This window comes from Melospiza melodia, chromosome 24 (assembly GCF_035770615.1).
Source record: "Melospiza melodia melodia isolate bMelMel2 chromosome 24, bMelMel2.pri, whole genome shotgun sequence".
In the NCBI taxonomy this organism is placed as follows: domain Eukaryota; kingdom Metazoa; phylum Chordata; class Aves; order Passeriformes; family Passerellidae; genus Melospiza; species Melospiza melodia.
Window position 1 is genome coordinate 4,440,732 of NC_086217.1, and position 12,483 is coordinate 4,453,214.

General features: G+C 42.1%; 1 protein-coding gene across 1 annotated transcript in view; it reads left to right on the top strand.

The window, feature by feature from the left end:
• Nucleotides 1–12,483, top strand: part of SEC14L1 (SEC14 like lipid binding 1) — a 44,896-nt gene that overhangs the window by 16,747 nt on the left and 15,666 nt on the right. Inside the window, exons 3-5 of the mRNA XM_063176041.1 lie at nt 8,723–8,872; nt 9,744–9,875; nt 12,321–12,449. Coding sequence (XP_063032111.1) covers nt 8,723–8,872; nt 9,744–9,875; nt 12,321–12,449 — 411 coding nt within the window. The remainder of the gene's footprint in view (nt 1–8,722; nt 8,873–9,743; nt 9,876–12,320; nt 12,450–12,483) is intronic.

Below are 12,483 nucleotides of genomic sequence, written 5' to 3' on the forward strand. Positions count from 1 at the left end.
ATTCACAAGGCACAAGTGAGTTGTTCATAGCAGTGTAGAGCCTGAAATCCTTTCCAGTGAAACTTGACTAAATCAAGAGAAGCCCTTAAACAAGTATAGGCACCAAGAGAAGATGAGGACAAGCAGAGATGATGCTTTTCTGGACACTTAATAAAACCTTTTCTTCCATGCAGGACTCTTGAGTGCCAGAGGAGCTGTTGAGGGCAAGAATTAATGGCTTTGGTAAATGCCAGGAAAAGAAATGTTTTCTTATTCACCTCATTTTCCTCAACTCCTGCTTTCACGGTGAATTTCTCAGGAATTTCATTTCCATTCCACAGAAGGAGAGGTGAGCTGGGGAAGCTCAATTTGCTGGCTGCTAAGCCAGTTATTCTTTCAGATGCTTTCTTGAGACAAGGCTACTGAAAAGAACAAGTCCTTGTAGCATTTCATGATTGAGCAAGGCCCAAGGAAGCCCTGGTGGTGTTAATGAAAAGGTTTTGCAATACCCTTCAGTGTTGGGTGTAAGAACAGCTCAGAGCACAGATTATTTAACATCTGTGGGTGTTGGAAGCCCAGGGAGTGCCCACAGACTGTGCAGGGTTCTGTAATGCCTGGGAGGTCAGGGCTCGTTCAGTGTGGGAAATCTCCCTGGATCTTCTGAGTGTTGGAAAAGAAATGAAATTTAGCAAAATATTTAATTATAGTGAGTTGTGTGTGAACTGGTTTGTTAAAAAGTAGTTTTGTAGCCGTTGAAAGTGTGTTGGGTTTTGTGTGTAACCTAGCAGGTAGTCTTAGGGATTTAATAAATAATTAAACTAGTGCAGGAAAGTAAGAATGCTAACCTGTCTGGAGGCAGCATACAATGCTCTTAGAATAAGATAAGCAGAGGATTAATGATCTTGTTTGTGAACCAAGGAATGTATCACAAGGGGTCTGTGACCAGGCAAGGGGAACGGGAAACTGTTTCTTGGAGACTTTGTTGTGAATCGCATGTATAAGAGGGAAGCACCCATAGGTGAATTTGGGGGCTCGGGTTTTAGGGACGTGAGTCCCCCAAGCTCCCCGGGCCCTTAATAAAGCACCCACAAAACTTATCCGAGTTTTGTGTCATTTATCAATTGGGGAACAGAGAGGGAAGCACCCATACGTGAATTTGGGGGCTCGGGTTTTAGGGACGTGAGTCCCCCAAGCTCCCCGGGCCCTTAATAAAGCACCCACAAAACTTATCCGAGTTTTGTGTCATTTATCAATCGGGCAACATGAGGAGAAGAGATGCAAACCTGGGCTGTAAATTTCAGCACTTCAGTGCAGTGGCATAAATACAGCACAGTTTGAAGAATCTGAATATCATGCTGCAGTAAGTTTTTGAACCATTGACAATTTCTCTTCCCAGATATACTCAACCTGAAAGCTCTGATCTCTGCCTTGGAGAACATCCAGGGTTGTTCTCAAAGATTGCTTCTCTTGCTGTTTGAGAAATAATTAACCTTCAATTACAACTCATGAACAACATCTGTGCAAAGTAGGTTCTTGTTAGTACTTGTCTGATTTGTATAATAATGTTTGTGTGGTGTATTAAAAAAGAAAAAAAAAAGACAAACCTCTGAACTTCAAAAACAAAAAAGCCACTGTAATTGTAGTCCAAGGATTTGATGCATCATTATATAAAACTTTTACAGCGTTCTTGATGAAAATTTTTACTAACTCCATTGTTTATGAACTTGAAGGTAGGAATGCACTCTGCAAAAGCAGAAGGAGCTGGGCCATTTTACCAATTACTTGGGAATGCTTTGCTTTGGAAGACTGGATATGAACAGTGCTGTAAACTTACACTCTTAATGCACTAAAGATCATTTAATTAGAAAGTTCCAGGTCACTTCTTACACTCATGTAGTAAACAGGAACTCTTTAGCCTCTAAAACGGAGCAGAATGTTTGTCTTACTGATATTGACTTGTCCTATTGATTTTTTGGTGTAACTTACACAAGGGTTATTTATTTTATCTTGGGTACACTTAATAGGCATCATTAATACTGAGATGGCCAAATTTCATTGTACCAGGGAACAGAACAGAGGGTGAAGACAATCTATTGTGTGTTTGAATGACTTGTGCCATTCCAGGGTAAAATGGACTTTTTTGGGTCCGTAATGGAGGGAGGATACAAGAGGAGCAAAGTAAAATCAGCTCAGGGTGCAGTTGTAGGAAAGTGTGATGGGGAGAAAGGAGAATTGTGCAGTTTTTTTCCTGTAGCTTAGAGTAAGGGTCCGCTCTCATTTGCCAGGAGAATGTCAGCTCTCATTTTGGGAATCCTTTGGGATTCATCCCAGCCGTGCCCAGATCTGCCTGCAGAGCCAGCTCTGCTCCTCACACCCTGCCCAAGGACAGCTCTGCTTGGAAAGGCAGGATTTTCCTCTCTTCTGTGGAATTCTGCTCTGCATGGAGTGGAAGAGCTTTTTCCTGCTGTAAAATGAATGCATTTAAACAAAGGTATATTTGAATGTGGGGCATTGGGATTTAGTTTCCCTTTTAACAAACCAAGATGAATCAGAGCTTTCCTTTTTAATGAATGCTTGCTGCCTGCTTCATCTGTCTTCATCCTTAAAATCTCTGCAGTAGCTCTCCTTCAGGTGAAGAGTTATAATTTTTAATTCAAATTGCTTCCACACAAAGTATTTCCTGATGTACTTTCTAATTACTTACTCCAGTTCAGTGATAAATTGTTAAGCAAACATTTTGTTTGTTGATCTTGCTCTGGTAGCCAGCAGGTTCACCATTGGTGAATCTTGCTGGAAAAGCTACAGTGTATTTGTTCTAATTCTAATTCTACTTGAACACTTTTAAAGTAGAAATTGCAATGGAAGGCTTAAATTCTTTTTTTTTTTTTTCCCTTTTAAAGTAAGTCATAGTGTTCTTTACACTCTGGTCATGTCTTGGTGGCATAGACTGTGCTAAGATTTACAGAGAAGTCAAAGGACTGTTAAACAACCTCATATTTGTTGAGGACCAGAAATGGCACATAAAGGAAATTTTTGTTTAGATGACACCCAACCATTCATGGACAGGTTGTCTGTAGTCCCCACAAGCCTCAGCTGTGGTCTGTGTAACAAAAACCTTCATCTTTTCCACAGACAGTTCTAGAACTGGGTGCCTGCCAGGCAGCCTTTGTTTCCCAGCAATAAGAAAATAACTCCTCTCTTTGTAAATGAGAACATTTAATGAGGTGAAAACACAACAGAGAGAAAAACCACTTAAACCTCCTGAGCAAGGGCTGCTGTGGGGAGCTGCTCTGAGGGGAAGGTCCCTGCACCAAGCCAAGGGCAGCAGGGCCTGCCTGGCACCCTGAACGTGCCCTTGGAGTGTGGAGGTGTTTGAGGGTCCCCAGGATGAGGGAAGAGATGAGAATCTTGACTCTATGTTTCAGAAGGCTGATTTATTATTTTATGATATTATATTATACTAAAAGAAAATTATATACTACACTAAAGAAAGAGAAAGGAGACATCAGACGGCTTGAAAAGAATGAATAATAAAATCTTGTGACTGACCATAGTCTGACACAGCTGGATCATGATTGGAATTCACATGGAACCAAAGATACATCTGTTGGTAAATGTATCCACAGCCAGCAGATAGTTATTGTTTACATTTCTTTTTCTTTTCTGAGGCTTCTCAGGAGAAAAATCCTAGCGAAAGGATTTTCATAAAATATGTCAGTGACACTTGGAGGACTTGTCCCTGCAGAGCTGCCTTCCCAGGGGAGGCTCTTCCCAGAGAGCTGCCTGTGTGTTAAAGATGTTTGTGCTTCCCCAACGTGCAGTTTGCTTCACGTTCCCTCTCCCCAGTGCCTGGGAGTGTTACCTTACCCCAGCCCCTATTTCTGGAGCTCTTTGAGGTGTATCCACTGGAACCATCTGCTCCCTTGCCTGCACGCCCCCGAGCTGATCTCTCCCATGTGAGCCAACATCCCTCAGAGCCACTGAGATCACTGCTTTGTTCAGGTCTCACGATTTTTATGCTGCTTTGAACAAGTGTCATGATTTTTATACATATGTATGGATTGTGAAGGGAGTGATGGAGAGCTCTGAACAGCAGAATACAAGGCATGAAAAGTTATTTGCTGATCTGTGAGAGTTCATCCAGAATTGTTTCTTTTCAAGTTCAGCTGCCAAGAATATGAAAGCTCTTGGTTGCCCTGCTGTGGGTTACTGCTTTTCCTATTGATCTGCAGTGCTCTAATGCAAGGGGAGGAGGGGATATAGAGATACCATCCCAAAAAACTCACTTCCTTTTCAAACCAGGACATGCAGGAATCATCAGGCTCCTGGAATGCATCCTGCCTGAGTGACCCTTCTTGTTTCTTGTGTTTGTGAATAATTCACAAATCCCACACGCTGGAAGTGGATAGGGGAGCACAGTGAACTTTGCTATGCACTTGGATGTTGGTGCCCACACATGGTCAGGCTCTGCAGGCAGAGATTAAAATTAGCACTGAGTGCTGCAGATGAGATTGGGCTGCCAGGATGAATCTGTTCATGGCTTCTCTTGAGGTGCCCCTGGAGAATGTGCTGCCGCTCTTGGAATATTGCTCAGCCAGGAATTTTGGACAGAAAGCATCAAAAAGAAATAAAACATCTTAACAGCTTGATTCATGCCATTGAGCTGCTAAAGCACTCAATATGCTTAATTTCCTAAATGGTAATTGAAATTCCTCTGTATTTCACCAGGTTAGAATTTCTGTTTGGAAGATTCACCTACTAGAGCAGCATAAGATTACTTGGAATATTTTTTTCCTCTTTTAGTTAGTTTTGAGTCATTTAATGGAAATACTAAATTATCTCTGTCCTGGAAGGCAGGACACTGGGAATATATTAATCTGGCCAGAGAGGCTGAGTAATTTATTTGCATGGATGACTGACTCTCCCTCCTGAGGACTGAGCACATGCTTATTATCAAGGGATTTTATTAGCCCTAGGCATGGATGGAGAAGCAAAAAAGCCAGAAATCTTTGAAAACTGGGTTGGGGGTCATACCTAAGTGCTGTTTTTAAAAGTGATATTTGGAAAGGAACTTGTTATTCCTGATACTAGAATTCCAAAATCTAAGGGCTGTGGCAGCAAGTACAATTCCCTTGGCTATGAACAACGACTGCAATGGGTTTAAAATAGTCTGACTTCTGAATTGCTTTCATGTCTTCACACTCAGCTGAAATACTAGCAAGGATAAAAGTGGTATAAATCCTGTTATTTTGACTCTACTCTGAGCATGAGTTGCTAAGGGAAGCAGTTGGAAAAGCAGCTTTATTACAGTGCTATTTTGGTTGAAATTATGCTTGTCAGTGCTCTTGCTGTTAACATGCATTAAGAAAGTTAAATTTGTGGTTCAAGCTGCTTCACCAGACTGTGTTTTTCTTGATGCACAATGCAGCTTCTAATGGATCAGGGTACACAAATGTTCCCGAGGCTGGTGGGAAATGTAAAAGTACATTATTGAGGAACTGCAGAATTGCAGGCTCGAAATCACGTTTTATAAGATCTGTACACAGGTGTCTCAGCCACAGAAGTGTTGTGACTTCATGTCAAGCCCAGCAGCAGCTGCAGAATTTTGGGGATGAGCACATCTGTGCTCTTGACTTGTGCTCTGTGTCAGTCTCCACACACCCTGTGTGTTAAATGTGACAGTGACAGTGTCATGTCCTTGAAATGCCATTCCTGGGTGCACTTAGTGCTACAGCAGCAGCCCTTCACTCCTGCATGGAGCCCTTCAGGGTTTTCTGCAACTGCTCATCTTTTGAGGAACTAATTGTCTTTGATTGTATCTGTGCAGTGAATTGGAACACTGAGACAAAGGTGTGGAATATCTGATTTTATTTGTGAACAGAGACCTATCTGTCCAGGTTTTACCACAATGCTGTCATACAAGGAAGGAGCAATATTTTATAATAAACTCTGCTTTATCAGCTTGCTGGAGCAACACTGCATAATGCAGTTATTTCCTGTCTGCAAAGCTGGATTTGAGACAAAATTTCTGGTTCAAAACACTTCAATAACGCAGCAAAATCCCTTCAGTTCTCTTGGAAAATAAAAGCAGTGTTTGATCTTTCTTTAATTTTCTCGTGCTCCTTGAATAGCTCAGTCTTGGCCATGCATGTGCTGCTCTGACTCACGTGGCTCTTGCTGTGTTGTACCACAAATTACAGGTTTTCTTCCTGTGCTGTGTAGGTTTGTGGTGAAAGATCTGTCAGTGTCCTGTAGCCTTTAGCAGCTTTTTCCTGCCCACTCTGCACTGTGAAAGTGCAGTTTGTCCCTCATGGAAGGCACAGCTGTGCTTGAATCAGATTGAGTATTTTGACATGGTTTGCTCTGATCACCTTTTATTCAAACTGGGCTGTACTGGGAAATGGTGCATTACAAGGATGTGTTGGCAGTGGGGCATAAAGAAATAAAATCTGATTTAAGAGCCCAGTAAATTTGACTGAACAGTTTTCTGTGTCTACTTTCTTTAGAGAGAAAGAATCCTGAGTTGCTGTTAATCTCTTGGAAACCTTCACGATTTTTTTTTGCTTTTCTATGAGCATTCAGCCTGCCAGCTTTTGGCAGATAATTATTTCATTCTCTTCTGAATTGAACACATTCAATTCAGTCTTGCCATTTAAAACAACATATTCTTTTTGGGCATTTTTTTGTTCACAGTTCAGGGGCAGGTAATGCTCTGAATTGCAAACATTCACAGGGCAAACATGAAGTGTTTGGAGGACTGAAATGAGAAAAGTGTCAGTATGTGCAATGAAGGAGACTTGCAAAGGCTTTTGCATAAAGGGGGCTGTTCAGATGGGGGAAAACTCCTCATCCAAAGGTAAAAAAGACTGGAAAAAGTGAGAAAAATAGATACCTACCTACTGCCCTTGTCCTGTCTATAAAATAATTGTAACATAAGGTCCTTAAAATAAAAGCTTTAAATGAAGCAATCTGAAACTGAGAAATGATTCTAAATTCTGCTTCTTCTAGACATGTTTTCTTTTTCTGATTTCAACTACAGTCATTGCAGTTAAAAGGGGGATTAATTTATGAAGAATGCTGAGACTTTTTCAGGGAGAGGGCTGAGATACTCATGAGCAACTAAAATGTGCAGCCTTCTGTCCAGAACAAGAGTCTTGTAAAAGAAATAAAGCTGCTTTGCCATCCCAACAGTGCTGACTATTGTGTTCCAGCACCAATGCTCTGTCCCTGCTGTTGTGCCCCCATGTCTGAGCCCAGGAATGATTGCTGTCCTTCAGTCAGGCCCAGCAGCTGTGCACAGATGGGCTTGGAGCAGGGACTGTGTGTGACCCCTTCCCTGGCTCCACTTCTCTGCCTTACACAGCAGCTTTATGAACTTGGGACAGTCATGCTGCAAAAATGGTTTAAAATTATGCACAAAGGGGAAAAAAGCTGATGCTGTTTTAGTGCCTTACACCAATGTCACCATAGAAACACTGCCTTCAAACTAGGTTTGAACACTGGTAATAAACTGAAGTATTTTAATTGTTCTAAAGGGAGAATTAAGAGACCTTTTCTGTTCCAGCCCCACCATTGCATACTTTGTGCAGCTGCTGCTTGTTTTGTTCCCCACCCTCTCCCTCTTGGTGCTGCGGCCCAGCTGTTGTCAGAGTAGTTGAAATCATCTAAAAGGACAGAGTGGATATTTACCTCTTTTAAAGATTTGTTTCACGATGCTCTCTCAGATTTACTTTATCTAAGCTTTCTTCTGCATTGGGACATCTTGCAAAATCCTACCTCTTCATCAAAGCCAATGAGATTCTGACAGTAGCAAAAGTGAAGGGAAAGCAAGCTAAAGAATTAGTTGCTTCACTGCTACCCCGTGAGGAGAAAACAAGCCAAAGAGAAGCAGAGATACATCAGAGTGTGAAAGAAAAAGAAAAAAATAAGAGCTCTCTTGTATTCTCCAGCCACAGTGGTTTTAAAATCAAAATTCAACAAGTTTACCAGTGGGGATAACGCCCATTTTACTCTTATTTGTTTTACTAATCCCAAATCCTTAACTCTCCTGTCTGATTTAATATCATCTTCTCTCCGTGGCAAGTATTTAAGGGATGAAGATATTTACATGACTGTGGTTTTTAACCAAAATCAAAGCTGTTGCTAGCTCTGCATTATTACAAGAAGTTTTGCATTTTCACAAGTGTGAAATGAGCTCATTGTATTAGACTGACTGTTGTTGGACAAAACTGGGAACTGATAAACTGCAGTGAAATCATTAGGAACACTCTGTGCCCAGGGAGCTTGAGAGCTCCATTAGCTTAAGAAATAGCTTTTGAAATGTTTTTATTAGACCTTGGGGAGCTGTATGAAATCCCTCTAGACAGCTTGGTGAAACACCGGTAATTAGTAAGTGGGTTTTTTTAATGCAAGACATAATTGTTTTGTCTTGTGGTATTTTAAGACTGGAGGGTCTGATTCTCCTGTTATCAAGGGGGTTGTCATGGTACAGAATGAATAACTTCCTTTCCAGAGGGAGGGGAGGAATGGGTTATTTTGTGTGGTTTAAAAACTGCTTACTGGCAAGGAACATTATTAATAACTGGATGGTTTGGAATGCACTGTGACTCTTTCAGCTGTCATGTGGGTTCAGGAAGGTTCCACGGAAGCTCTGAAGGGCACTGAGCCTCCAAATGCTGGAGGAGCTGTGCACACCCTCAGGAATTAATGGTGATGATTGTTTGTTCTCTTTCCATCGTGACAGGCATATGAAAGGAGGTTTCCTACGTGCCCTCTGATCCCCATGTTTGTAGCCAGTGACACAGTAAACGAGTACAAGAGTGAGGATGAGGCCATCCACGTGATCGAGCGGCGCTGCAAGCTGGACATCGATGCACCACGGCTGCTGAAAAAGGTGAGGAGCTCTGAAGGGCCTGCTTTGTGCTTCTGGATGTCCCTTCACCTGAATGCTGTGCTGGCTTGGTTTTACAGACAGGTGTCTGCTAAGGAAGGCAGGAACCTCCCTTGAAATGGAAAATATAAACCCTCTGCCTCTGAATTATTATAATTAGAAATTAAGGGGCTCTCGGGCAAAGATATGGGAATAGGAATAACAGTTCTGTACTAGAAAAACTAAAAATACAAATGTAATAGTACAAACAAAAAAATACAAATGTAATAGTACAAACAAAAAAGCTACAAACAAAATGTAATAGTACAAACAAAAAAATACAAATGTAATAGTACAAACAAAAAAAAACCCAACTGAGAATAGGAGCTGTGACCCCCTGTGTGTCAGGGCGGTGTCCCAGCCCCATCCCATGGGGGCTCAGCCCTCCTGCAGTGCCAGCTGTGGCTCTGCTGCAGCAGGGATCCTGCACAAGGGGGGAGTTTTCCTCTGCAGCTCCAGGGCTGCTGCAGATGGGCCTGGGCTCCCTCTGGCCATGCAGGGCAGCAGAAAGCTGCTCCTCTGGCAGTGCAGGGGGCAGAGGCTGCTGTGCTGTGCCAGGCTCAGATTGGATCCAGGCAGGAATGCTTGGCTCCTCCCCTGGGCGGAGCATCTCCCCATGGGATGCTGGGATTGGCTCAGCCCTGCAGGGACACTCAGTGGCCATGGACAGCAGAGATCTCCTGCAGGGAGGGTTGGCTGTGGGAGAGATAAAGGAAAAACTGCCCCATGAACAGCAGAGAACTGCCCCAGCTCTGACAGAGAGGAGAAGAACACCCCAATCTCCAATGTCCAACCTAAGACATGTGCCTTACCAGAATCTGTGCCTCTTCCCCAGATTGCAGGAGTGGACTATGTCTACTTTGTCCAGAAAAATTCTCTGAACAGGAGAGAAAGGACTCTGCACATAGAAGCCTACAATGAAACCTTCTCCAACAGAGTCATCATCAACGAGCACTGCTCCTACACAGTGAGTAACAACAGGCCCTTGCTGGGCATGCAGATGAGCAAGGCGCTGTTCAGATCTCAGGATTCAGAGCTTGGGTTGTTCCTGCCTTTTGCCTTGCAAGAAAAAATAACCAACATGTGGGAAATGCATTTGTAGAGAATGTACATGTCTGTGTGCAAACCTTGAGATAAGAAATGCTGACTTAGAAATGCCATGGAATAAGACAGACCTTGCTGAGAGAGAAATGGAACTAGAAACAAGTTTCAAAAGATGGCCTTGCAAGAAAGACTGATACTTTGGAGAAATAGAGATATGAAAGATGCATTGTAGTAGGACTCACAAAGGGTAATTTTAGATTGGCTTTAAAGCATTTACAGCATCATGTGGCAAAAGCTGATAGGCCAAGAAATGCTTATAGTGTATTGTAATTAGAAAAGAGTTGGCTTCTGATTGTGATGGTGTGAATTATAACATTTGTATTTTCTCACCCTTCACATGAGACTGAAAATAGAATAAAAGTTTTTAAAATACCTCTCAGTTACTTCATCTCTGGGTCAGAAAAGAGCTTAGTCCAGCACCAACACACTGCCCTGAGTGATAATGGTTAGTGTTGAATGTAATATACTTGCTTCAAAAACTGAGACATGTTTGGCACCCTCTTGCTTGAGCATCTTCTCAGAGAGCAGAACACAACAGAATTTGCTGTGTTTGACAGCCCTGTTTAGGCAAATCTGTGCTTTGTAGCAGCAGTGTGGGACTTGGTGAGGCTGTGACACCCTGACAGAACTGCCAGAGGAAAGTTCAGCTGATTTGCCTTCTGCTCAGCTCAGACAGGAGTTCACTGAGTCAGCTCTGTGTTTTAACCTACCTTTTTTCATTGTTCTTGGTCTTCAGTGCAAATGTTGATGCAGAGGAGTCTGGTGGCAGGCCTGCTGCTCTGCCCTGCTCATGGTTTATTTCTGAATGGCTCAGCCCACTCTCATGGGCACTTACAACATGTGCTGGAGCAGTAGAATTTCAAATTGATGTTAAAGGTCAGATCAGAGCTAACAAATGTGACTGATTTATCTGTATTGTAGCACTTTTTCTAGGTCATAACATTTTCTGTTGTGTTTAACCTGTGGTTAAAAGATCACTTGGTGCCAAATCCACTTGACACTATTATCTAATATTTTTATAATTATTTCTGCCGTAACTTCCAGGGTAAATTTAAGAATACTCTTTCACTTAGCTGCAGTTTTTTATGTGAAAGCTCTGTTTAAACAGGGCAAATGCTGTACAGAAAAGTGCATGTGGAAAATATGTACAAAATACAGCACTTCTTTATGCCCATTTGCTCTACTCAATTGAGAAATTAGGTAAATACAAAAGCAGGTTTTTAATGGAAGAATAAATTGTTTCTTAAAGTTCATTTTTATTCAAGGTAACTTATAATTGAATTTATGAAAATACAGGAAGATTCTTAAATGGTGTTATTATGAGTTGTACTTACTGAGGCTGTGCAAGCTATTCTTGTATCTCCCATTCCCTATTGCAGAAACAGAAAATGAAGGTAAAAGGGTTTTTTTTCTGCAGTTGTCTCCTCATAAAGTGTTGATTCTGTTCTTAGCCAAATTTAGCATGTTTTGAGGGGGAAGGGAACCCTAAGGCATCAGGCCAGTTACATGCTCAGAAATCCAGCCTTTTGTGATGTTTTTGTAATGACAAATTCAGAGCCCAGCCTAGAAATTGCTTGAGCAAATCTATTTCAGCTGAAGAAAGTTTAAAGAACAGCTTTTTTGTAACAGTATCAGTCATAGAATTGTTTAGGTTGGAAATGCCCTTTAAAATTGAGTCCAACTAAAAGTCTGTTTCAGGATCATGTCAGTAAAGCAGGAGATAAGCTAAGAGGGAAGGTGTCAGCTGAGTGAGGAGTCTGCACTTCTGTCTGTGGCATTATCATGGGAGAGCAAACTAAACCAGTTTTCATTCTACAGAATGCTGAAATACCTCCTAGGTCAGTGTGGGAACAGTGTTTTGGCTGTCTTGAAAATGTTGGGAGTGCTGCCCCTGCCCTTGCTGCAGGACTCAGCCTGGCTGAGCTGGCCCTGGGCTGTCAGCCACAGCAGAGCTCCCTGTGGAGGCTTTTACCCTGTTCCACACACACCCTGCAGTCCCAGCCCTTATCTGGACTGAGGGACTGTAGAAATGTGCACTCCTCTGGCTCTTGGCTAGTGCACTTGTGTTTCTCCACCCTTCACTTTCTTGTTTAGACCAAAAGAAAATGGCTGTGGGACCAAAAGCTTCTCAGCTTTTTGTCCTTTGCTGTTGCCTCTTCCCAACTGTGAAGCAAGGGAAGCAAATTCCACTTGAATGTTTTTGACTGTGTGAACCTGTAAAACAAGAAACATTTCAAATATTGTGAGGGAGAAAAAGAGAAAAAAACCCTCAATGGATAACTGAGCTGTATGATCTTCTGACTTGCAGGTTCATCCTGACAATGAAGATTGGACCTGTTTTGAGCAATCAGCAAGTCTGGATATCAAATCTTTTTTTGGTTTTGAAAGCACAGTGGAAAAGATTGCCATGAAGCAATACACCAGCAATATTAAAAAGGTGAGCCTGCAGTTGGGAAGGATGTGCCTGGCTC